This window comes from Taudactylus pleione, unplaced genomic scaffold, assembly GCF_031769625.1.
Source record: "Taudactylus pleione unplaced genomic scaffold, aTauple2 ptg000113l, whole genome shotgun sequence".
Lineage (NCBI taxonomy): Eukaryota > Metazoa > Chordata > Amphibia > Anura > Myobatrachidae > Taudactylus > Taudactylus pleione.
This window is the reverse complement of record NW_028284515.1, coordinates 15,516,223-15,542,610: the sequence shown is the minus strand read 5'-3', so window position 1 is coordinate 15,542,610 and position 26,388 is coordinate 15,516,223. Positions and strand designations below refer to the sequence as shown.

General features: G+C 44.8%; 1 protein-coding gene across 4 annotated transcripts in view; it reads right to left on the bottom strand.

Moving 5' to 3' along the window:
• The window catches only part of NUMB (NUMB endocytic adaptor protein), a 122,653-nt gene that overhangs the window by 36,141 nt on the left and 60,124 nt on the right, over positions 1-26,388 (bottom strand). For 3 of the 4 annotated variants that reach the window (XM_088471262.1, XM_088471267.1, XM_088471263.1), the window contains 3 exons: positions 21,730-21,871; positions 10,355-10,429; positions 5,297-5,329 (listed from right to left, as the gene is read on the bottom strand). In XM_088471262.1, coding sequence (XP_088327388.1) covers positions 5,297-5,329; positions 10,355-10,429; positions 21,730-21,855 — 234 coding nt within the window. In that variant the 5' untranslated portion in view covers positions 21,856-21,871. The remainder of the gene's footprint in view (positions 1-5,296; positions 5,330-10,354; positions 10,430-21,729; positions 21,872-26,388) is intronic. The other variant, XM_088471266.1, reaches the window with a different exon arrangement.

Sequence of the window (26,388 nt, the reverse complement as noted above, 5' to 3'; positions counted from 1 at the left end):
TGACAAGTTTGCCCATCCATACACAGGTAAAATTGTTTTCTATCAAATACCCTTTATCTTGCACTTCCAAATTCGTCATATATCTTCTGTCTTTGCCCATGTGGTTTACACTATGTGGGTAAGACAGATCGATAATTCAAGGTGAGGATGACGCAACACAGGACGGCCATTCGTGCTGCGTTAGTGTCTGGCACTAGTGAACAAGCAGTGGCCAGACACAATATGGCCATGTTGTGTTACCGGATTATTGGCCGTGTGCCACCTACATTACGCAGAGGGGACAGATCACATAAACTTCTCCAGTTAGAGTGTAAGTGGATCTTTCAGCTAGGCCTGAATGAAGCCTGGAGTTTGAGCTGTTTTTTGTAGGTGACAGAAGTGGTCCACAGTAGGCATAGCTTTTTTTGTGCCATATCCTGTGGGTTTTTGGAGGGCCTAGACTGCTGTGTGATCTTGTCACATTGGCCTTAGAATGGTATGTTAGTGCCTTTACACTAAGTGAGACTCTTGTTTATATTACAGCATTGGTTGGCTTTTAGCTTCTGTCGTGTAGTTTAATTGAATATTATTATATTAAGTTTTTGCATTGCAGGTAGATGTATTGTTTTCACCAATAGAGGGTCATGGTTTTGATAATGTCATCTATTTGCATATTTGGTATATAAATGTCTGCACTTTTAAAGTATTTTCCAGAGACATTTTTTATATTTAAGATTTTTTTTTTATTCATCAAGTATTTTTCATTTTTATTAGTATATAATTAGTGTTTTGATAATGAGAATCATTATGTGTTACACTCCAGCCTTATTATGTTCACTTTTTAATTGCAGGTGTTTAACCCTTATGACAATACTGTTCATAGATATATACATACTGTTTACATGGGCTTGTTTCAGTGTGTGGGGATATGTTTCAAAAGATATTAGGATGCCTCTCACTGCTATAATCATGGAGAGGTAAACACACACACTGTTTTGTTGCTAGTCACTTGTCTGGCCCCATACTCCCGTCGGCAGGCCCGGGGTGACGTCACTCCCGAAACCAGAAGTGCGGCGCTGGACGCCATGGACCCGCGGGAGAAGGGGTAGGCGAGTATTGTAAGCTTGTGTATTTACGTTTGCACTGTGTGTATTCACTTTTGTGTGTCCTGATGAAGGGATGCTGGACCCAGAAATGTTGAATAAATCATCGGTAATAAAAATGGTGTTTAAGAGTCTTGGAGTGCCACCTTTCTTTGTTTAGTGTTTACTATATAAATACTATTGTTGAGACAGAGCGCGATGCTATTTACAGGTTTAAGGTTTCCAATATATAGCTCTTTACATCTACTGATATCACTAACTACAAAAAGGTACTAGGCACCTTGTGATGTTGTCTATGCTACGATAACGGGATGTAGTCAGCATCCCGGCGTGCGGGATGCCAACGGGCGAAATACCGGCGCCGATATCCCAACACTGTCGGGATCCCGGCACCAGAATCCCGACCACCGGCACCCCAAAGTTATGTATCAGGCATTAGGGTGCGGGGTTAGGGTTAGGCATTAGGTTTAGGGAGTGGGGAAGGGAAGGTAACATATTGCTTCCTTCTGAACTATTAGCCATAGGCTCCAAGGCAACAAGTATTTGTTCTGGTCATAATGTCATGTAAAAGGCCAACATGATTGGCCTCTAGAAAGGGACAAATGTACACTATACCTATTATACTTTGTTTCTAAGATATCACTAATACCACTTTCAGACTAAAATCGCGAGTCTGAACCGGGCCAATGTACACGGTTTCAAGCCGTGTCACAGCAGCTCCGAGTCCTTTCCCACTGCACGTTGGACCCAGGTTATTCCCATGTCATTCCCTTGAGGCGAGCCTCTGCATCCACAGACAATCAGCGGTTTTTAAACTTGACCCAAGTCAAACAACCTGGTTCCCCAATTTCAGACTGCCGCTTATCCGGATTGGTGCGAGTAGAACCCTGGTCTCGATCAGTGCAGAGATCCGGGACACACATTTGGGTTGATCCTTTCACACCAAGCCAGGACCCGGGTTGCCACAGCAATATCCTGGGTCAGAGACTCTGGGCCATATTCAATTTGGAGTGAAAAGTCCGTTATCGGTGATAAATTATTTTCGCCATTTTCACTTATCCCCATATTCAATTTCAAAAGACTTTTCGCAAGTGTGAAAAGTCTTTGTTAAAAAACGGGGATAAGTTTTCACCATTAGTATAGGTGGAGAAAAAGTGCAGAATTGGAGTTTTGGGGGGCAAACTTTAAAAAAGTACCCTGCACTCCTTGGAATGTCCCCTAAAAGGTATCAGTGTCAAAACATTTTTTTTAAAAATAGCATAGAACACCCCAAAAAAAGTGACTTAGTTTTGGGGGTGAAAAAAAGTTGGGGAACAAACTTAAAAACTAGCGACATTGCCTCGGGAAGGGGGGGTCCCCATGTACGCACCAGGTGTTTTTCAGAATGCGGTTGGTTGCTGCAGGTGGATTTTTGAAGAATTTTAAAAAAAATCACTATAGGGACTTAAAAATATGCTTGCACCCATTTTCATGTACCCCAAATTTGATGGGACTAGTTATTTAAAAAAAAAAAAAATAACAACGCTAAGTGCTATTCTTCACCACTTCTTTAAAGACCCATTAAAGCACCTGTCGCGGCCATTTAAAAACCCCAAATACCTTTAGCAGGCCAATTCGGGGGTACCCATAGTGATCCCCCATGTCAGACCATCTTTTGGGGGGTGACAGGCTGATTTCCCCAAAAGTGACAGGACTTTGGTACTTACCTTTCCGCCGAGTCCCGTTTTCACCGATTAATATTTGAATACGGGGATAAGCGGGCACGCGCCCGATACTTTATCCCCTGGAAAAACGGCGATGATGGTGAAAAGTGCGGCCTCTGACTTTTTGCCACTAATTGAATCCGACCCTCTATTTGAAAAGGGTCTGTTTGCAGAACTCTCCATGAAGTGCAGTTACACAGTCTATATTCATTAGAGGTGTGGGTGTGATGTCATTAGGTGTAAACCATTACTAGACTATACATTGCCCTGTGACATCCATGGTAAACCAAAACACATCTTTACATCTGTAGTCCTTGTTTCTACGGTATGATTGTGTCCCTATGCAAATCTGTATGTTCCCCACTATACTACAAGAGGCAGGTCAATGGTAGACTTCAAAGAACTAAACTGCTTAACAGAAGCATCACACAGCAGTAAAACTACAGGTACCTGCGTATTAGATGAAAACAATGCAATATATAAAATTCTACCTAGATGCCATTTGTACAGTGGACACAGAACCGTCACCATAGCTTGGTTTTAACAGCATACAGCTCAACACTGAAATTCCTGCAGATACACCGTGATCAGCGACGCACTGCACATTGCACTGTAGGTAGAAACCCCAGAATGACTCCTTTCACATTATAAAGAGGGGGAGATAGCAAGATCTACAGTATATTTCAAGCAGCAGCAATTCCCATATTGATTCAATATATTTTTGCCAAGAGAAGACAGAGGTGATTAGGAGGAATTTAGACTGATTGATTATGTATCGATAATTTGAAAAGCAATTAATGGATCACAAAGGCTATTTAATGCACAAAGGTTTTCCCATTTATACAAGCCTTGTGATTCATAAGAACCAGCAGCGATCGTTATCTATATGATCATTAAAAATCAGGAACACCTTTTTTTTAGGCCGCAGTACCCTTTTGCAGCCAGGTGGTTGCAGTGCTGCACGGTTTTAGGGACATGTCCATAGACAACCAGGCTGCACTTCTGCCTGCAAACACTAAACATGTCTGCTGAACTACTCGTAAACAACTCCTCATTATTTTTTTAGGATCAGTAAAGACATTGCTTTACATTTGTGCTTCTATCCAATATCTCAAAAAAATAAAAATAATAATTAAAAAGAAAATTGGAAGTGTTAATAATACACACTCATCAAATCTGGTTATGAATTGAAAAAGACAAAAAACAAAACAAAAATGAAGCAGGAATACACTGAGCGCTTATTCCAGGACACTGCTCTGGCAGAATGCAGACGTCACTTACAAAGATTCCCATTGCCTCCCTTTGCCGACACAGCCGGTTCGCACTCCTGTACTAGCTATCACTACAATGCAGCAGGATCAGAGATGCTGTGTAAGTTTCTACTGCTTTTCTACATCGTCTGCATGAGGGTTTCAGTAGAAGTTAATGCGAATTTTACTACACAGTTCTGGACTAGGTGAAAATGAGGGAAAATCCTTACTTTAATGTAAAAATTACAGGACACACTGGGACACCCCTCCCAATGAATAATGTATTTAGAGCAGAAAATATGGCCAATATAAATGTCATTTTACATCTAATTTTCTCTAAACAGCAGATATATGTAACATGATGTGGGACATCTATGTTGGGTGCTGTATTGATGGGAAGGGGGTTTTAAACTTGCAAACATGAATTACATGTGTTTTTACTACAACATTTTAAAAACTTGTATATGCACACTTACATTCACTAGATAGTGGTCTTAATATCCCCCATTATATTCTAGACACCTTTTATTTACTAAAATACACTTGTTGTCTATTATATTCCCATCAGTTGAAAAAAAAAAAAAATCCAAAAATCATGCAACTGCCTCCAAAACGCTGCTTATGGTCACCAACAGCCTCCTACGCTGTCCTGTTATCCTATTTGCCAATGGTCTGGAGGGTTTAGGACAATATCGCCACTCTCATGTATTCCTATAGGTCCCACACACTGCAGAATTAACATGAGACATCCGAGACTTGCTATTTCTAATGGAACTGTGCAGGTAACTGGAGTGTGCTTCATGGAAATATCCCGCAAAAGGTGCGTAGGGTAAACCCACGGCTAATTGAATCTGCCCCAAGAAACCCGAAATCGTGGTCACTGGTGCTCATTGTACACCGAAAACTTGGGAGTAGCCCAGGTAACAAAATAGTGCATGCTATATCAGATTTTTCTTTACACAATCCCAAACATCCCTAATTCAAGGTCTCTCTGCAGGGTGAATGTTACAGCTCACACCTGCATGTTAAATGCCCATATATTATAGAAGTATAACCTTTAGAACTAAAATTGCACTCTTTTGACAAACCTTGAACATAAAATTGAAAAAAAAAAAAATACAGAAGTATTTTTCAAAAAATTCAATTCTCTTGCAGGAATTACAAAGTGATGGCATAAAACATCAAACGCTATGTAGAGAGACAGTTCTAGACCAGTGTGTAACTCCTTATAAATGTAATCACAAATCGCATTGGAACTTACTTTTGCAAAGAAGCCTTTGAAGAATTTCCTTTCCTGGAGGAACAGGGGAGGGGACAATTCGAGCACTATTATTGCTGGAAGCTACAAATCTCCCAAGGTTTAAAATCATCATGCATCAAACACAGCGCAGGAAGTATTAGTAAGCTCTATAAGAGAAGGAGCAAGTAGGTGGCATCGCTCCCTATGCCCAAGCACGGGAAAGAAAGGGTTATATAAAAAAGGTGTCTGGGGCAGGCAAAAGCTGCCAAAGGTGGAAGGGAAGAAAATAAAGTGGCACCCTGTTATTTCCCATGCAAAGAAATAAAATTATATTCAGAGCTCAGTATTCAATTCTTTTCAATTAGTAACTTGGCATTTTGTTGTAGGCGACCATTTAAATAAAAATACATTCTTTCTGATGTTAAGTGTTGTTCTACATCACCTGTTTCATTGTGTCAAAGCAGATCATTTTTTTCTGTGGTTTACCAACATACGGCATTCACGCCACCTTGCTTACAATTGAAAGAGGAACAGTTTGATATATTTTGATGGGGTATAATACAGCAGTGCTTCTCATAGCCAGTCCTCGGCACACACTAACAGTGCATGTTTTCCTTTTCTCATCGCTGGAGCACAGGTGTATTATTACTGCTGTGTTTCCCAACTTGATACACCTGTGCAGCAACTAGGAGATCTGTAAAACATGCACTGTTAGGGTTCCCTGAGCACTGGAGGTGGGAAACACTTCACTACTGAATGACACATTTTAAAAGATCCATCGGCGTGTCTAATTATTTCCCTTGCTATTCTGTGAGGAGATCTGGAAAACATGAACTGTTAAGTGTGTCTGGAAGACTGGAGTTGAGAAGCACTGTAGTACAGGGTGCGCTCCACTCTCATCTAGTTTCTCGTGATTTCTTAAAATTCTGAATTTAACTTTTGACGGCAGAATGTTACAATATGCTCCGTTGGTCCTACTCAAGTCACTTTGAAGAGAGCCATATTTAACATCTGGTCCACAGGTACTGACATGGTTTAAGAGATGGAGGTTACAATGAAGAAATGATGCAGAGACTGTTTGTACGGCAATGAGTGAGGTTTGTATTGATGAGAGCTTAAATAGAAGTCTGTTTCTGTTATTCAAGTCACTGCGTGTTCTATTACACATATTTTAGACAAAGTTTTGTTGTTTGCTTTATTTCTAAGAAGTTGTAAGACTGAGTGGGCCGGAAAAGCAAAAATACAATGCAATTTTGGTTGCGTGAAACTAATGAACTAGTTTCAGTCAAGAAGGTTTAAAACTGCGTCGTATTAATTCAATGACACAATGCAACAAGTCTGCAAAACAGGCGCAAACTAGGAGTAGAAAGTATTTGTAACCACATAACACAGAATGAGCACACTGTAACCAATAGCGTCCATGTTGACAGCTACTATGTGTTACAGAACACTTGTCCTAGTTGCACCGTTAATATTTTAACTACACCACCAAGTTCCTGGTTGAAAGAAAAAAAAAAAAAAAAGTGACAATAGGTTATTTTACAACATATAGCCGATTACTAATAAACCAACCAGACATTGAGACAAGGCAGCAGAAGGTAACGCCGTTAATAAGTAACTAGCAAAGAAATACAGATAGAAACTGCTGGAAAGCATTCAGGGTGAATGAATCGTTATTCAATTTCATACAAAAAACAGAGATTTTCTTCTCCCGGAAAATAAAATCTACATTTTGTATTTTTTTCCCCTAATGTGCATTTCAACTAGAGAGACTTTGGAAGCATGCACAAAATATTTTATTTATTTTTCATTCCCAACTGGGCACCCATATGCCCGTTAACGGACGCTTTTGTACAGTCTATGTTGATCTGTCGCCAAGGTAACAGACAGGAAATGTGGAACAGCTCGGTGCTCTGCTTCACGCACAAGAGGGGTCACTTCTTATAAATTGCAATTATTAATTTATTACCAGTGTGCCCTTTGTAATTACACATTTATCACTGGATATTCTGTCTGTGACTTGACAGTGCATTTTAATACAGATCTTCATTTATGAATAGCAGTGGGAATGACGCTGCATAATCCACACCCTTGTGTGTACCATAATTGAAAGGAGAACGGTTCTGTAAAGTACCGACATTCATTATTGTACAAGGTAGTAAAAGCATGGTTTCCCCTAGATAAGCCAAGACGAAGTGTAAGCCTCAAAGTTAGAGAAATAATTACATTTTGACAACATAAATAAATTAAATACAAAGCTATATCCATTAAGAAAAAAGCTGCTACATGTAAACTGAAGTAAGACTGCACCATGCCTATTCTCAGAGTCATCCGGTTCAGGTTGGGAATCACACTGTGCTCTATGAACCCTGCTTTTGAGAAGATGAATTCATTCCTCTTGAACGGCTTTGAGCCCAGCAGTATCTTAAGGGCTCAGAAACAAGCGGATACACTATACACCTCAGGCACAGAGAATATAATGCAAGTATGTCATGAATCTCGGTTAGGACATGTAATTAGGAAGGACGAGCCTTCTGCTGCCAAGTTCAACGACCCTGCAATTTATCACACTCCTACGCAAAGTCAGTCTGCAACTAGCAGACGCTAAGGACATTTCACCACATCTTCCTCAGTTTTAGGGTGACAGTTAATCGTTAATATTACTCCAAGAGCAGCGAGGGTTAACGAGAGAGTCACTTGGAAAACAACTTCAGCAGAGTTAAAAAACAAACAAAGAAACAAGTGGTCATGCAAGATTGATTATCTTTACAAAAACAAAACACACTATATGCTGGTTAATTGTTTAATTGGTAAACACAAAGAAAATTAAATAGTTATGATTCTGTATTAAACCTGCTAAAAACAAGAAAATATATTAAACATGTCATACATGTATAAGCACAAAAAACATACATAAAACAGGAACAGAGTAGGAATAAGAAACATTATACCTGATAATGTTATGTATATAGGACTCTCTTATCCCATCTGCACAATGCATCTGTCCCTTCCTAATATATCCCTGTCCCTTTTATTTGTCTTTTAGCACTCAGAAGGTGGCTGACTCAGCAGTTTCAAGGATATAAAGATATAGATAGATAGATAGATAGATAGATATATATATATATATATATGCAGGCTTATTTCCTCTTCTAAATCTGGCCATACACCAGACCAACTTTCATCCAACGAGTTGATTGGTTGGAATGACAATCCAGTAACGCATGGGAGTAACTGACAATCAGCCATTTGCTCCCACACACCGGAAAAGGGATGATAGCTGTCAAACAGATTTAACCAACTTGCCTGAATGACCTATATTGTGTTTGTTGGTGTTTGGGAGCAAATAGATGATTGTCATTTGCTCCCATGTCTTACCGGATTTTCCTTCCAACCAACTAGTTGGATGGTTGGAGGAAAGTTGGTCTGGTGTATGGACAGCTTTAGCCTCATCCTCCAGCAAGCAGAATGGTGGCAACACCTGTCTTTGATTAAAGTTATTCCTTTCCTAAGCCATTTTACTGCCACATTTGACACGATGGGTGTCTTGCCCAACAGATGACATTACCAATTTCATGCTAAAGGAGCACTACGGAACAGAGTTTTTTCCAAGATCAATAAATGGGTGTTGAAAGGTTTGCAGAGTCCAACATATAGTACTTGCATGTTCATTTCATGCTCTCCTACACATGCCCAGCAGGTAAAAGGACAGCAGATGCAATGATATGCGGATAGTGGCCAATAAGCAAAGCGTTGGAGGTGTGAGATATAAAACGTATCCAAGCTGTTGTTATTTACTGCCCTGTGCTCAGAAGAAAGGTGTATGCATTCCGAGCAACAATACAGCAGGGTTCTATTGCAATATACATTCATCTCTGTACATTAAGACATACTTGCCAACCCTCCCTCATTGTCAGGGATACACCTTGAAATAGTTGTAATCTCCCTGACTCCCTGTAGAGACTAGCAATCTCCCCGATTGCACCTTACCCCCATTATGTAGCCGTTATATACTTGGGAAGGGAAGGGAAGGGAGGGGGGAGAAGGGGGTAGAAATCAGATATATACATTCAAATGGTATAATCCGTGCCATTTCCCTGCATTGATTATAAGGCACAATGATCACAATGGCTACATCCATTTTCATATAAAGGTTTCTCTTGGCCACTTATATGTAACCACTTGTAACACAATACATATGTATCTTACTAACTGCTTTGGGGCTCATTTACATTTGGATGTAAGTAAATGTTATGACACGCCTCTCAGATGTAGCAGTACACGCCCACTTTTCCGCCGCGCTCATAGCTGTTTTCACAATCTCCCTGAAATGCCATTTCAAAAGTAGGCAAGTATGCATTAAAAAGGGGGATATATAAAAAAGTGAAATTCAATGGCTCAGTTATCACATAACACTTAAAAGATATGGATACTCTGTGTTTGATCAAAAGAGGATGTTTAGATGGACAAAGTCATTGGCTGCATAATATTGTGCATATGAAGACATTCTGCACAAAAGTCTTTTTCTTTCTTCTGTAGTTTGAGTATATGGGTCTAGAGTTTATGGTTTACTGCTTATCTGCAAATACATGGGCTGTAGCATCACCATGCTGTCTATAAGCTGAGTGCTTTACTAAGCCAGTCCTGATGCTGTGTCCTATTTTAATACAAAGAATAAGCCAGAGATGTGAAGGGGGATAGGAAAAGTCATCTCTTTCATTCAATACTTTGATCATTAAGTGTAAAGAATGGCATGAGCTAGTGGGTAAAGTATTGATTTAAGGTGATACCAACAATTTTATTCTAGTGAAAGGGGTGACTTGCCTTTCTCTATTGCAATTGATATGCTGACCAGAAAGACCTATCCTAAACCTGATCAAAAAATCCTGTCCACGTAGGTCATGTAGATTGGTTACTAGTACTACACACATGGGGACAGGGATGTCACAACAAATGTACTGTCTGTAATTTCAGCTTTTTGGCCTGAATCACATCACATGGAGACGCCGTCTTAATGATTTATATATTTTTAAAAGAAGGAATTTGTGTGCCAGAAGCAATGATATATAAAATACATACTGATTTCAGTCTTTTCACAGCATCTTCACAGATGTGCATTCCCCGCGATTCATCCACCTCCACATGTCCCAGATACTAAGGAGAAAGAGGGGGGGCGGAGAAACAAAGATCAACAATCCAGATATAAAACAATGAACTTATCCTTCATTTCTAAAGTGCCAACATGTTATACAGCGCAGTACATTGAGGGGGATTACTATACAAATAGATAGCGTGTAATGACAATGGCAAAAATGTCCTGCCCAAATGAGTGTGTATCAGCTAGCAGTAATCTTGTGGCGAGCCCGTGAGGGGACAACTTTCTTTTTCTGGTGGACTGTATGGGCAGGGAACAGCACATCTGCCCTCACTCCACGTCACTTCCAGATACAGAAACTGAAGGGGAAATATACCTTTCCCTGAAGTCAGCTCTGGAGCAGAAGAGCACCCTGGAGCAGATGAGGAAGTTCTAGTCTGGCCCTCAGGTGCACACAATGCTGGTGGAGAGGAGCGCCCTGAAAGGTGAGGGCCCCTGTCCCTGGTGTTGCTGACCGAGTGTGGCCCGTCCCTGGAGTCGCTGTCCGACCCCTGTCACTTGTGTTATTGGTCATCTGTGTGACCCTGTCTCTGGCATTGCTTGCCGGCAGTGTGGCCCCTGTCCCTGGCGTTACTGGCCGGCAGTGTGGCCCCTGTCCCTGGCGTTACTGGCCGGCAGTGTGGCCCCTGTCCCTGGCGTTACTGGCCGGCAGTGTGGCCCCTGTCCCTGGCGTTACTGGCCGGCAGTGTGGCCCCTGTCCCTGGCGTTACTGGCCGGCAGTGTGGCCCCTGTCCCTGGCGTTACTGGCCGGCAGTGTGGCCCCTGTCCCTGGCGTTACTGGCCGGCAGTGTGGCCCCTGTCCCTGGCGTTACTGGCCGGCAGTGTGGCCCCTGTCCCTGGCGTTACTGGCCGGCAGTGTGGCCCCTGTCCCTGGCGTTACTGGCCGGCAGTGTGGCCCCTGTCCCTGGCGTTACTGGCCGGCAGTGTGGCCCCTGTCCCTGGCGTTACTGGCCGGCAGTGTGGCCCCTGTCCCTGGCGTTACTGGCCGGCAGTGTGGCCCCTGTCCCTGGCGTTACTGGCCGGCAGTGTGGCCCCTGTCCCTGGCGTTACTGGCCGGCAGTGTGGCCCCTGTCCCTGGCGTTACTGGCCGGCAGTGTGGCCCCTGTCCCTGGCGTTACTGGCCGGCAGTGTGGCCCCTGTCCCTGGCGTTACTGGCCGGCAGTGTGGCCCCTGTCCCTGGCGTTACTGGCCGGCAGTGTGGCCCCTGTCCCTGGCGTTACTGGCCGGCAGTGTGGCCCCTGTCCCTGGCGTTACTGGCCGGCAGTGTGGCCCCTGTCCCTGGCGTTACTGGCCGGCAGTGTGGCCCCTGTCCCTGGCGTTACTGGCCGGCAGTGTGGCCCCTGTCCCTGGCGTTACTGGCCGGCAGTGTGGCCCCTGTCCCTGGCGTTACTGGCCGGCAGTGTGGCCCCTGTCCCTGGCGTTACTGGCCGGCAGTGTGGCCCCTGTCCCTGGCGTTACTGGCCGGCAGTGTGGCCCCTGTCCCTGGCGTTACTGGCCGGCAGTGTGGCCCCTGTCCCTGGCGTTACTGGCCGGCAGTGTGGCCCCTGTCCCTGGCGTTACTGGCCGGCAGTGTGGCCCCTGTCCCTGGCGTTACTGGCCGGCAGTGTGGCCCCTGTCCCTGGCGTTACTGGCCGGCAGTGTGGCCCCTGTCCCTGGCGTTACTGGCCGGCAGTGTGGCCCCTGTCCCTGGCGTTACTGGCCGGCAGTGTGGCCCCTGTCCCTGGCGTTACTGGCCGGCAGTGTGGCCCCTGTCCCTGGCGTTACTGGCCGGCAGTGTGGCCCCTGTCCCTGGCGTTACTGGCCGGCAGTGTGGCCCCTGTCCCTGGCGTTACTGGCCGGCAGTGTGGCCCCTGTCCCTGGCGTTACTGGCCGGCAGTGTGGCCCCTGTCCCTGGCGTTACTGGCCGGCAGTGTGGCCCCTGTCCCTGGCGTTACTGGCCGGCAGTGTGGCCCCTGTCCCTGGCGTTACTGGCCGGCAGTGTGGCCCCTGTCCCTGGCGTTACTGGCCGGCAGTGTGGCCCCTGTCCCTGGCGTTACTGGCCGGCAGTGTGGCCCCTGTCCCTGGCGTTACTGGCCGGCAGTGTGGCCCCTGTCCCTGGCGTTACTGGCCGGCAGTGTGGCCCCTGTCCCTGGCGTTACTGGCCGGCAGTGTGGCCCCTGTCCCTGGCGTTACTGGCCGGCAGTGTGGCCCCTGTCCCTGGCGTTACTGGCCGGCAGTGTGGCCCCTGTCCCTGGCGTTACTGGCCGGCAGTGTGGCCCCTGTCCCTGGCGTTACTGGCCGGCAGTGTGGCCCCTGTCCCTGGCGTTACTGGCCGGCAGTGTGGCCCCTGTCCCTGGCGTTACTGGCCGGCAGTGTGGCCCCTGTCCCTGGCGTTACTGGCCGGCAGTGTGGCCCCTGTCCCTGGCGTTACTGGCCGGCAGTGTGGCCCCTGTCCCTGGCGTTACTGGCCGGCAGTGTGGCCCCTGTCCCTGGCGTTACTGGCCGGCAGTGTGGCCCCTGTCCCTGGCGTTACTGGCCGGCAGTGTGGCCCCTGTCCCTGGCGTTACTGGCCGGCAGTGTGGCCCCTGTCCCTGGCGTTACTGGCCGGCAGTGTGGCCCCTGTCCCTGGCGTTACTGGCCGGCAGTGTGGCCCCTGTCCCTGGCGTTACTGGCCGGCAGTGTGGCCCCTGTCCCTGGCGTTACTGGCCGGCAGTGTGGCCCCTGTCCCTGGCGTTACTGGCCGGCAGTGTGGCCCCTGTCCCTGGCGTTACTGGCCGGCAGTGTGGCCCCTGTCCCTGGCGTTACTGGCCGGCAGTGTGGCCCCTGTCCCTGGCGTTACTGGCCGGCAGTGTGGCCCCTGTCCCTGGCGTTACTGGCCGGCAGTGTGGCCCCTGTCCCTGGCGTTACTGGCCGGCAGTGTGGCCCCGGTCCCTGGCGTTACTGGCCGGCAGTGTGACCCCGGTCCCTGGCGTTACTGGCCGGCAGTGTGACCCCGGTCCCTGGCGTTACTGGCCGGCAGTGTGACCCCGGTCCCTGGCGTTACTGGCCGGCAGTGTGACCCCGGTCCCTGGCGTTACTGGCCGGCTGTGTGACCCCGGTCCCTGGCGTTACTGGCCGGTTGTGTGGCCCCGGTCCCTGGCGTTACTGGCCGGCTGTGTGGCCCCGGTCCCTGGCGTTACTGGCCGGCTGTGTGGCCCCGGTCCCTGGCGTTACTGGCCGGCTGTGTGGCCCCGGTCCCTGGCGTTACTGGCCGGCTGTGTGGCCCCTGTCCCTGGTGTTACTGGCCGTCTGTGTGGCCCCTGTCCCTGGTGTTACTGGCCGTCTGTGTGGCCCCTGTCCCTGGTGTTACTGGCCGTCTGTGTGGCCCGTCCCTGGTGTTACTGGCCGTCTGTGTGGCCCCTGTCCCTGGTGTTACTGGCCGTCTGTGTGGCCCCTGTCCCTGGTGTTACTGGCCGGCTGTGTGGCCCCTGTCCCTGGTGTTACTGGCCGGCTGTGTGGCCCCTGTCCCTGGTGTTACTGGCCGGCTCTGTGGGGTCCCCCCTCAATCCTGTGTAACAGTGTTTATCCTCTGACTGTGTAACTCTGTGGTTTCCTTCACTAGCCCTGACTCTGTAGCTGTGTATTTCCCATTTACCCAGACTGTTAACTGTGTGCAACCCCCACCTTATCCCCAGCACTGCCTGTCCCTAACCTTCTCCTTGCCCCCAGTACTGCCCCAGCTGCTATCTACGCTTACCCTCTCCCTACCCTTAGTACTGCCTGCCCCCAACCGCTTCCTTGCCACCAGCACTGTCGCAACTACTGTCTGCACTTACCCCTCCCTACACCCAGCACTACCTGTCCCTAGCCCCCTCCTTGCCCCCAGCGTTGTCGCAACTGTCTGCACTTACCCCTCCCTACACCCAGCTCTGCCTGCCCTAACTCCCCTCTAGCCCCAGCTCTACCCCAACTTCTCCCTGCCTTTACACCCAGCTCTACCCAAACTACTGCTTGCCCTTAACCCCCTCTACCCACTGCTACCTCCCCACTGTCTCAGCTGCTGTCTGTCCTCACCCACCATAATATGTGATGGGACCCAAAACAGTGGAGTAGGCCCCTAAGTTTTTAAAGTGAGGGGTTCCTGGGATCCACAATTTTTTTCACTCAGCGCGATCACTGCTTTAAGTATATAGAACATATTTAGGGCTCAAGCCAATAAGGAGAGAGTTTGTTTCATGAAACTCGCATAAATCACATGACTGCACACACCTGAGAAATTAGAGATCCAATTAGAAATGGCAATTCACGGTAGTCGTGGCGGGGGTATGCGACTTTTCCACAAAATGCAACCATATAGAAGGCTGTTAATGGCCATAAGGAAAGTACTGAAGGTTTTTAAAAGATGTCAAATGGCTGATTTTTGCATTTTTTAATAATGGTTGAAAAACTATAGCCAGCAAGTGTTTTTCATCAAATGAGTCTTTTTAGCATTTTGGGAAACAGGTAAATGCAAATACAGTTATTTAAAGTCAGAATAAACACTTTTAGCTCCCCATCTGCAAGTTCAAAAACCCATCTCTCATCAATTCAACACCTCCACAGACCGGTCCCACATCATTTACACCTCCCCGTACCCGGTCCCACATCATTTACACCTCCCCGTACCCGGTCCCACATCATTTACACCTCCCCGTACCCGGTCCCACATCATTTACACCTCCCCGTACCCGGACCCACATCATTTACACCTCCCCGTACCCGGTCCCACATCATTTACACCTCCCCGTACCTGGGGCACATCATTTACACCTCCCCGTACCTGTCCAAAATCATTTACACCTCCCCGTACCTGTGGCACATCATTTACACCTCCCCGTACCGGTCCCACATCATTTACACCTCCCCGTACCGGTCCCACATCATTTACACCTCCCCGTAACTGTGGCACATCATTTACACCTCCCCGTACCTGTGGCACATCATTTACACCTCCCCGTACCTGTGGCACATCATTTACACCTCCCCGTACCTGTGGCACATCATTTACACCTCTCCGTACCTGTCCCACATCATTTACACCTCCCTATAGCTGTCCCGCATCATTTACACCTCTCCGTACCTGTCCCACATCATTTACACCTCCCCGTACCTGTCCCACATCATTTACACCTCCCCGTACCTGTCCCACATCATTTACACGTTTCTGTACCTGTCCCACTTCATTTACACCTCCCCGTTCCTGTCCCACATCATTTACACCTCTCTGTACCTGTCCCACATCATTTACACCTCCCTATAGCTGTCCTGCATCACTTACACCTCTCCGTACCTGTCCCACATCATTTACACCTCCCCGTACCTGTCCCACATCATTTACAGCTCTCCGTACCTGTCCCACATCATTTACACCTCTCCGTACCTGTCCCACATCATTTACACCTCCCTATAGCTGTCCTGCATCATTTACACCTCTCCGTACCTGTCCCACATCATTTACACCTCCCCGTACCTGTCCCACATCATTTACACCTTTATGTACCTGTCCCACATCATTTATACGTTTCTGTACCTGTCCCACATCATTTACACCTCCCTGTTCCTGTCCCACATCATTTACACCTCTCTGTACCTGTCCCACATCATTTACACCTCCCTATAGCTGTCCTGCATCATTTACACCTCTCCGTACCTGTCCCACATCATTTACACCTCTCCGTACCTGTCCCAGATCATTTACACCTCTCCGTACCTGTCCCACATCATTTACACCTCCCTATAGCTGTCCTGCATCATTTAACCCATTACTGAGCTTTTTAGAGGAATTAATCTGAAAACTGACATGACTTTTTCTGACAGATTATGCTATTTAAACCCTTCCTAGTGCATGATTATTTATTGGGAGGGATGTACCAGAGGTTCTGACATTGTTACCATAAAATAATTATTTGTCCTTCCTTTTCACCTGCTCAGGAGTGTGTGTATATAAAAAAAGCAACGTGATTTTGGTATTGGATTGCAACTGAAATTTGTGGTGCAAGCCTTACCCAGAAACTAGTTGACTACAAAAAAAACTGAAAACTACAAAAGCGGGCGAGGAGGAGCCTTTGCTGTTACTTGGGCATTAAGTCAGACACAAGTGACTTTCCCTACACAGACACTGAGCAGCAAAGAACATTGCTAAATAATTTAATGAGAATTGCCAGGGGAGGCGTTATAAGAGACTAGGGTCATTTCTAAAACATTAAGTCCAAAACATTTATCATAGTTTGATTCAATATCTGGAAGAAATAGATTTAATCCTAATATTGCAATGCACCGACTGGGAAAATAGGTTTCTTTTCCTGTTATTCACTAATGAATTTATAAGGGAAGTGGAAACGCCCAACAAGACATGATACTAAGCTGTGGCCTCCCATATTTTTGTTGCGTTCTGTAATACTGAACTGGTATATGTAGCAAAGGTTAGGGTGCACTTCAAACTTTTACCCACATGACGTTTGCCATTGTGAAAACTTCTGTAATAAAAACTGAACTATAGTAAGAAGTGGAATACACAATCGCCGCATGCTCCCACGAGCTCCAGCATAAAACCGGCTGTATTTCCACAACAAAGGAAAGTATTGTAATTGGAAAAAGTATCAGAAGAGAAGATTATCCTGGTGTAGTGCGCTTCAATGTAACTTGTTGCACAGAGCAGAGTTAAAATGACAGTGAAAATAACCTGGCTCTAATACAACAGATCAAAACACATTATTTCTTTGATGCAGTGTAACGTCTGCACATAGTTGTGACTTGCCATTACGGATAAGCGCATTATATCTTTATATCCATATCGCTTTCGTCTGCCTCAAACAGGTCAAAGAGCAGTTAAAACTGTAAAAGTTACATTACTATTTCTTCCCCTTATTTACTTATAACAGTGGTCGTATATATCAAAAATGCAATATACATTTTCCAGGAGCCCCACCCGTTAGCTTCTGGGAAATAATCAGAATCTGACTCATTCTTTATTGGACATGGTTGGGTCCGTTCTCCAGCTGTTGATTCCTGCGGCCTCTCGTCAAAAGAAATGTCAAATCACAATGGCAACCACCTGCCAGCTAGTAATGGAATGGAAAGTCCCTCGTTCTATTGTTCCAAAGTATCCTTAATAGAATTTTAACAGTTTACAAAATTAAATCCATGTTTAGCCTTCTTTATAACTCGCCCCTATCTTTAAGGAACTGTAGACATTTAATTTTAACATCTCTCTCTAACCCTTTGGATTCTACTTTGCAACTCTTTTCTTAAATAAACACAGGTGTCAGTGTCTAGGTGGACTTGAACTCTTAAATAAAAAAAATAAAATATACTAAGAAATTTAAAAAGTGTAACTAGAACGGTTGATAATATTAATTTTGTGTATAACAGCCTAGACATAGATGGGAATATATGGAAGTTGGGTTAGGCAAAGTGTTGCAAGAGGACTGTATATAGCGCTCCATCAAGTGGGTCTTGCATGAAAGACTAGACCAACCCGGTGTAGCAGGAGTTCCGTGCGCTCATCTATGATATTTTTCGGACAGAGTGCTGCACTTTTATATCCTTGGAAACCATTTGCGGTAACATATTGCCACAAGGACAGTTTCACATACTCGTCTCTGCAGAGATTTTAGAAATGCCAATCCTATTGGAAAATACGGCCTGTGTAGCCACATCAACTTCATATTACATACAAACCCCCCCCCCATTTAGTAAAGAGACCCCCACATTGCGTCAGTAGTCCCCACTACAATAAAAGCCCACTGACATTACCATTACCCGTTATACAGATTTGCTCGGCTTGAATGCTGTGAGAGTAGGAGAGGAGGAGACAGTGAACATCCAGGAGGGAACAAATAAAAAAGTGGAGGTGTGCAAGGGGCGGGACAAAGCAGAACGGGGGTGGCAATCCAGCGGGATAGTCGGGAAGAAGTGGATTGGCTGTGACTAGGCAGACAGACAAGGAGCCTAGCCAGTTGGGGGCAGAATACCGATGCTCGCTGTCAGCAGAAGAGCATTCAGTGGTAAGCTAGTTCCGGAGGACAGGACAGCCACCAAAACAATCACAATGACAGGGCTGTATGGCAGTAAAGGACTAACACTAGCAAGCAACAGGTATTCTCTAATCTAAGCTTTGTAGGATCAAGTACACACACTTTGAACCTTTATGTTACAGATAAGAACTACACACAAGAAGATTACAAATATACAATAAGCATTACGAAGCAGAAGTATAAACAGAAACCTCACACATCATTAAGTATTCTCCTCAGCCAGAATGAAGGCCCATAAGCATCCTAATGCACGGCACTATATACCTCTCCTTTTGGAGCATGATTTCTTATAGCTGCATGTAACCATGTAATGGATTTTGTGCCTCCATCCCTAAACCCAGAACCTAACAAATCAATGTAAATGGCGGAGAGGGGGTGGGGAGAGAATCATAGCTGTAACCTCGACTTTTATGTTGGTCCGATTATTCATGCTATACAATTTTGATTTATTTTATTTTTTATTTTTTAAATGCAGTAAATGACATAACTGAGTGACAAGCAGGCATTGGTCCTGGTCTTTGGCCTCTCTATGGTATAAAGAGCTTTAGGTGTTCCAACAAGTGATAGCCCAGCTAAACACCAAACACAGAACAAGCCTGGATGTGACCACATTCTTAAAATACATTAATAAGAAAGTAGCTGTAACCCCAAAATATTAACAAAAACTACAGATCTGAAGACATTGAAGATCGACGATCTGTCTGCGGATTGAAGACATTAAAAATCCCTGACTCAGTGATTTCAACCATTGTTGGGTCAGGATCGGGGAATCGAGATTTTTCAACATGTTAAATGCCCCCAATGTCGGCAGAACAGGGAAATGCCGTGATAGCGGCTAGATGTATGGGCCCTTTAACAAATAACAAGCAAACTTTTACCTTCATTTTCAAAAGGGCGCTAGAAAAAAAGAAATGGTACAAATCGGATTCCTATAGGTTACAGTACATTTTTCCACACTAAGACTATTCCACCTTTTCCAAATTTGATCTACTGTGAAAAACAGTCAAAGGAGAGCACCAAGGAAGAACCGCAGGTTGGTGAGCCTGATTTCAGCGCAGCTTAAGAACTTGCAGTACATGTAATGTAACCGGGACAAGTATGCTAAAGCTGAACAGAAGATAGAAGTTGGAAAGCAATGTGCTTGTATAATAATAATGCAAAGAGAAGATACTAGATGGCTGTCATAGTTTGTCTTAGCGCTACTGGCACTCTATGGGGGTACAAATATAGGAAAATGAAACAACCTCACTTGCGCTCCAATCGTTTTCAAATTCAATTGTAAATGGCAGTTTTTCTCCAATGATGGGACCGCTCTCATATATGTAAACAACAACACAAAACAATACCACAATAGTGTAATATGGTAAATAATATAAAAATTCAATTCTCGTGGTGGTGCTTGGAATGGAAATGAAAATAAAAAACAGACTCATAGGATAATATATTAAAACAAATGATCCAAAGTAACTTACCACTCCTTATATTAATATTACTGGATCACTGTATTACAGTTCCAGCTATGCCACTGGGCTTGTGAAGAAACAGCCTACATAGTTCTAAATGTGGCTAAATAGGTTGTGGTTGCCTAGCAACCCTAATTTGTGAGCAATGGGGAGTGTGTCGAAACGCGTAGAAAAGAGTGTCGCACATTGGGATGGTGCATGGCAGTACACATATATTATACTCAATATACCCGGGTATCATCTTCAGTGTTATTCCATCCATATGGTATGGTTACTGACAAACCTGTTTTTATCTATCATATATATTTTTTAAATACATCTACTACAATTGTATATATTTTTTCTGGTTTATTGGAGATCATTTGGAAACCATTTGTCCCTACCATTAATTGATGGATATATGGGCATCAAATAAACAGTTATTTGCTTTGCACCAACTTATTTGAAGTAAGCATTCATGTGAGAATCCACAAAGTCTTTTATTCTTCACGAGTTTGGTCTTCTGATTGGGATTTGAAGATCTTCTTTGGAGACTCTCAGAAGTGTAATTCCTTTTGGAGAGGACTTTTTATGCACCCATTTCCATACCAAGCACCACCACGAGAATTTAACTTTTATATTATTTACCATATTACACTATTGTGGTATTGTTTTGTGTTTTTGTTTACATATGAGAGCGGTCCCAACATTGGAGAAAAACTGCCATTTATAATTGAAGTTGAAAACGATTGGAGCGTAAGTGTGGTTGTTTCATTCTCCTTTATTTGTGCAACTCGATATTAAGTTTGGTGACTTATTTTCTTACACCTTTGCTGCTCCTAGTGCAACGCCATTGGTTGGAATATAATCTTTTACTCTATGGGGGTAATTTAATTAGCAGCAAGGCCACAACCTGCCGTCCCCTCTATGGGGTGCGAAGAAAAAGTAGCGATGTTGATCCTACCATAAATGGCAGCTGTGTTTGAAGCAGCACATCGCCAGTAACTGAATCAGCCTCTTATAATGGATGCACACAACTCATACCCCTTTTCCACCGCCGCAAAAAACGGGTTATTGCCATGTCAACCAGGGTATCGGCTCAGTGGAAAAGGCTTCTAGGAAAGAATCCCGGGTCGTCTGACTGTACATTTCTTCCTGGTTCTCAAACAGGGTTTTACGCGTGTAAGACAAGGGTAAGGCTCAGTGGAAACTGGTATCCCGGGTCATTTCACAGCATTGGGAGAGACGCTTCTCCTGCCGCTTGGAGATGATGTAATCTCCAAGTGTCTGTAGGAGGTAAGCCCCGGCAAAATCCCGGGTCCAGCCTGCGGTGGAAATGGGTTCAAGCCGCTATGACACAGCTTGAAACCCGAGTTCAGTGTCCTGGAATGGACCCAGGACTTTGGTGGAAAAGTGGTATGACTCTCAAAAGCCATTTACTTTGTTGCAGGAAAGCCAAAATAGCTTTCAAAATTATTAATGTGGAACCAAGTCAGGAAAATTCAAACCACTTGATTTTTGCCCTGTGACACATAGTAGCAACGGTTAAAAAAATAATGTATTACACTGAAGATATATTTATATTGACATGGTTTACATGCACTAATATAGCATAAGTATTCCATGGTGTAACACTAACAGCAGTTCTGGTTAATGGCACATGATAACACACAGAGGAAACAAAACAGAATTAAAGGGTAACATTCAAATCCAAAGAATATGTAACTCATAAGCAGCCCTCTATGGCCCACTGTAAGCACAGCAATGAAACCTAATACGTAATACAATTGGCAAGAAGAAAATAAATCTAGCAGTCATACATACCTTAACTTGGAAGCTACATTTCCCAGTCCGGACAGATTCTTCATCCGTTTGCCACTGGTGGGGTCGGCTGGCCTCTGGGACATAAACATCTTTCTTACGTCGGAAACTCTGACGAAGCTTGTTCATTTTCAGTCCTCACAAGCTGCAGAGCATACAAGAAACATTAGATGAAACTGTGAATAAAGAGGATTTGTTATATGCATTACATTTATTTCTCTGCTCTCAGAAGCCAGGCATGTCCTTATAAATTACTACTAGGAATAAGACCTAATACCGCAGACTAGGGACCAATAAAAGTTTAGTTTGAAATGAATTACATTAATAGGCATAGCTATAAAAGCAGTTAGGAGATGGAATCTATAGGCTCGGTGGGGTGCAGTCATTTTCCCAGCGCACGGACCGGTCCAAGTTATGGCGGAAGAGATCTGGTTGCTCGGCAACTGCGTTCAATGACTGGCTCTTGTGCAATATGGCCACAATGAGAAATGGACCTGCTGCAGAAACAAAACCAATGATAGCAAAGAGGGAAAAACATAAATAAAAGCTATAAAGCCCACAACACAAACACCCAGTGTGTTTTATATTTTATTTAAATGATTAAATAAACTGCACACTCACACATACACAGTAAGCCAGATTTTTCTGGTGCTCATTAGCTATTTGCCTAATATTTAGATTCCAAAACCGAAGTGTACGGATTCCTTCCTTAATGCTTTGGGACAGAACTAAGAAACGGTGTGTCACCAGCAGACAGCAGCACCTGCTAACTGCAGCTCTGTCTGGTACTTGCTTGGACTGTGCACAATCTTGTGGGCTTAGCTACAGGAACAAGAATGCAAGACAAACCTGGAAGTGTTATTCAGGACCTTTGTTTATTGCTGGATGTGCAGCTCACAGGCTAAAGTGACTATACATGTTCTGGACTACAGAAAACGGTTCATACTTGCGCAAGGACTACATATTTGTATGGGGAAGATAGGGGACGAGTTTCCAGATTACCAAACAAAGAAAATGCTTAGTAAATAGCCGCACCTTTCTAAAAAGTGTGAAGGAGAAGATGCGTATAGCAAACTAGCTTCCATCTATCATTATATAGAATGTACTTGATAAATGCTAGCTAGACGCTGATATTTTGCTATGGTAAACTTCTCCACTCTAATAGTTTTGGTACATCTCCCCCTATGTCTCTAACGCTAGGCATACGCATATCAGAACAAACTCCCCATCAGACAGACCAACCAATTGGACATTGTCGTAGACCAGTGGTTACCAAACTTTTTTGAATCATGGCACCCTAGAGTATCAGAATTTGTTCTACTGCACCCCTAGACCAAAAGTTTCTTATTGAGAAACTCAACAAATATTATTAAATGAAGTAAATTGTGCTTATCCGTTACCCTTAGGGTCAGTTATTTGGTGGTGAACAGGGCTGCACTCCTGTTAGTACATATGTTTTATGATTGCTAGCCACCAGCACTGGTTTTGCTTTTCACATTGAGCGTAAATAAATTTGATTTGCTACCACTGCATGTTAGAAAATGCAAAAAAAATAAAAATCACACATTCTTTTGCTAGATGTGAATGAAAGGCTGTCATAAATCTGTGCACAATAAGTCCTTCATGATAAAATTATTATCGGTGTAGTTTTAGCAGTTTGATAAAAAAAAAAAAAGCACATTTCTGTACATACAGTAGGGCAGTTTATTAATGGATTCAAGTCAATGACTTGGGATGTGTGATGAAATATCCCCAAACTTTAGCCGTATGCAATAAACAACTGAGGAACAAGAATGGGTAAGAAATCTAAAGAGTAAAATAGCACAAATGAGAGTCACTAAAGGGAATCCAGAGAATGTTCTTTGGTGTAAAATGAAGGTCTCATTTTGAAACTGGTTACAGGGAAGTTGGCATTTCATCATCAAACAGAATAATGCAAGGCTAAGCTTAAAGGGAAAGCAGGTACAGAAACATGTGACAAATCCGGCTGAGAGGCCGACTGTCACCAACTAGGACAAGAAACGCCTCTGCCACAGCAGATTCCTACTGCCAAACTGTCTATATGTTTGGTGGGGAATATCAGCCCAAATGCGATAATCTTGCCTCTGCCAGCCTGAAGTGTGGTGACAATGCAAGAAGGATCCATTGTGCTGTTATCTCCATATTCTCACCCTACCATCTGCATGGGTGACCCGTGTCTATTCATTTACTGTCCATTCCTGTGTTTCTGAGCAAACGGAGGCATGTCACCCTGTTTGCGGCAGATAGCATTGGCGTGCGGACAGGCCTTCTGTAACCCATACGATGTAATGTGCGGCGTTTGTTAGAGGCCATCTCAGTTGGTCCCCGTATCACATGATCTGTAATTTGATTGACTGTTGCCCGTCTGTGGGACTGTACAAGTCTGCCCACTGTCAGTTCTGATAGAGCATCCAGGAGCAGTTTTCAATTATAGGCAGGGCCAAAACTAGCATATCTGTCACCCGCTGCAAGGCAGCAATTTTGCGCCCCCTCCCTTCCCGTACCTGGAGTTTGTCCTTGCTCCTCCATAAGGCAGTGCACTACTCATACGTCCCTGGTATAGTGACCTACATTATTCCACACGCCATAATGCCCATTACACATTATGCCACACACTGTAATGCCTATTACCAAAGTGCCACTTACATATTTGCCCGACACCATTTTATACCCCACAGTAAGGCTTCTAATTACTTTAAAATTACTTGCTAGTTGTCAGGGGTTACATGCTTGTTGCCAGGGGGTTTCACGCTTGTTGCCATGGGGGTTTATGCTCGTTGCCAGGGGTTACATGCTCGTTGCTAGGGGGTTTATGCTCGTTGCCAGGGGGGGTTTATGCTCGTTGCCAGGGGGGGGTTTATGCTCGTTGCCAGGGGGGGGTTTATGCTCGTTGCCAGGGGATTCCACGGGAGAAGATGCAGCTTTCAGCATCTTCTCCCGGCAACGCCAGCGTTCCCGGTTCCGGGAATTCTGTGTGCATTGCGCTGGTCTAACAAACACTAGAGGTCCAGTAGGACCTCTAGCATCTGTCTCCTCCTAGGCCGTTTTCAGCAGAGTCCATGCTAGTCCGCATGGAATCTGTGTAAAACGGCCATCCAAAAATGGACACAGACACTAGAGGGCCAGTAAGGACCTCTAGCATTTGTCTCTTCTTTGGCGGCGGCCATTTTTGCATGGCTGTTTTCTGAATCTGCAGCCCCCAAGCCACCGCGAGTCAGCTTTTTTCACCCCCTGCAATCCGGCACCTGGTGCACATGCACCTCTAGCCCCCCCCCCTAGTTGCGGCCCTGTTATAGGCCTTGCGCTCAGACACAGTATATCTGTCTGCTGGGCCACTGTGTGTACACTTTAACAACTGCCGACCTCAAACAATTCACCAGTTCGACAAATCATTCCACCTTCAAACGTGCGTCAGATCGCGTCCTTTATCCATTATTTCACGAGATACACTTCATTACCCTCTGCAATCCTTCATCTTACACACACACACAAAAAGTGCCTACACTTAGCAATATTTTACATGATTTGCCCGATTCCGACGCATCATGACGACAAATCGTGTAAAATATGCCCAAATCGTTCACTCACGATCACGATGCAGATTCTCGCAGGTCGCACATCGCATCTTCAGATCTGCCGTGCTGTAGGTCAGATTTGCCAATCTGGGACACTATGCACTGGAAAAAGTTAAGGATGCACGATAGATCGTTTGTCACATTGGACACTTTTTACACCAAATCGTGTGCAGGACTGCCGGGGAGAGTTCAAGGGAAGTCGTACACGATGTCAGATCGTGAGCACATCGCCAAGTGTATAGGCACCTTTATTCTGCTGTGGTGCTAAAACCAGAGTAGAAGGGTTACATTTAAAATAAAATAAAGATAAATAAATAATAAAAAGCTATGACTGCCTGTACACCAGTGTGAGAGCCCTCTGGACCAAGGTGAAACATGTGGTAAATCCCATACATTTAATGACCTTTTCTGATCCAGTCTGTTCCAAAACAGCAAAGAGCGTATTTCCCAGCTGCTCACACATGCTAGAATGCTATGGTCTGCAAGAAAACGCTTATTATTGCAGGAATTTCCAGCATTCTATAATTAGAATGCCATCATTTCTATTTCTCAAAGTGCATTGTTTGGGAATTGATTAGTAAGTACCAATAAGTACAGTTACTCTCTATTCTCGTCACATTAACCTTGGGCATAATTACTCGCCCACGCCATTCAGTCCATAGTGTACATTTTCCATTTTGTGATCATTAACTGGGTCAGCGATTTGCTCCAGTGCGTCTTTCGTCCAATTATCATATCTAAACACAGCCTCCTCTCTGTACACCCCCGTCTTGTTAATATGTACGTACTTCATATGCCCTAGGCAGAATAAAGGCTGCACAGCAAAACGTGACCGTTCTGCATGACCATAATACAGGATCTGAATCTGACCAATATCATATTTTAGCTAACTATGCTAAACCAAGCCATGTAGAAGATATTCAAAACTGGCTACTTAATTGCCTAAATTATAGATGAACAGATTCACTTTCCCTCACTTCTTTTGTAAAAGCCTCTGTCCAGTGAAAGAATTATACCTTATGTGAAGAGAGATGACTACGGTGCATGAAATTGAGACAAAATAAAG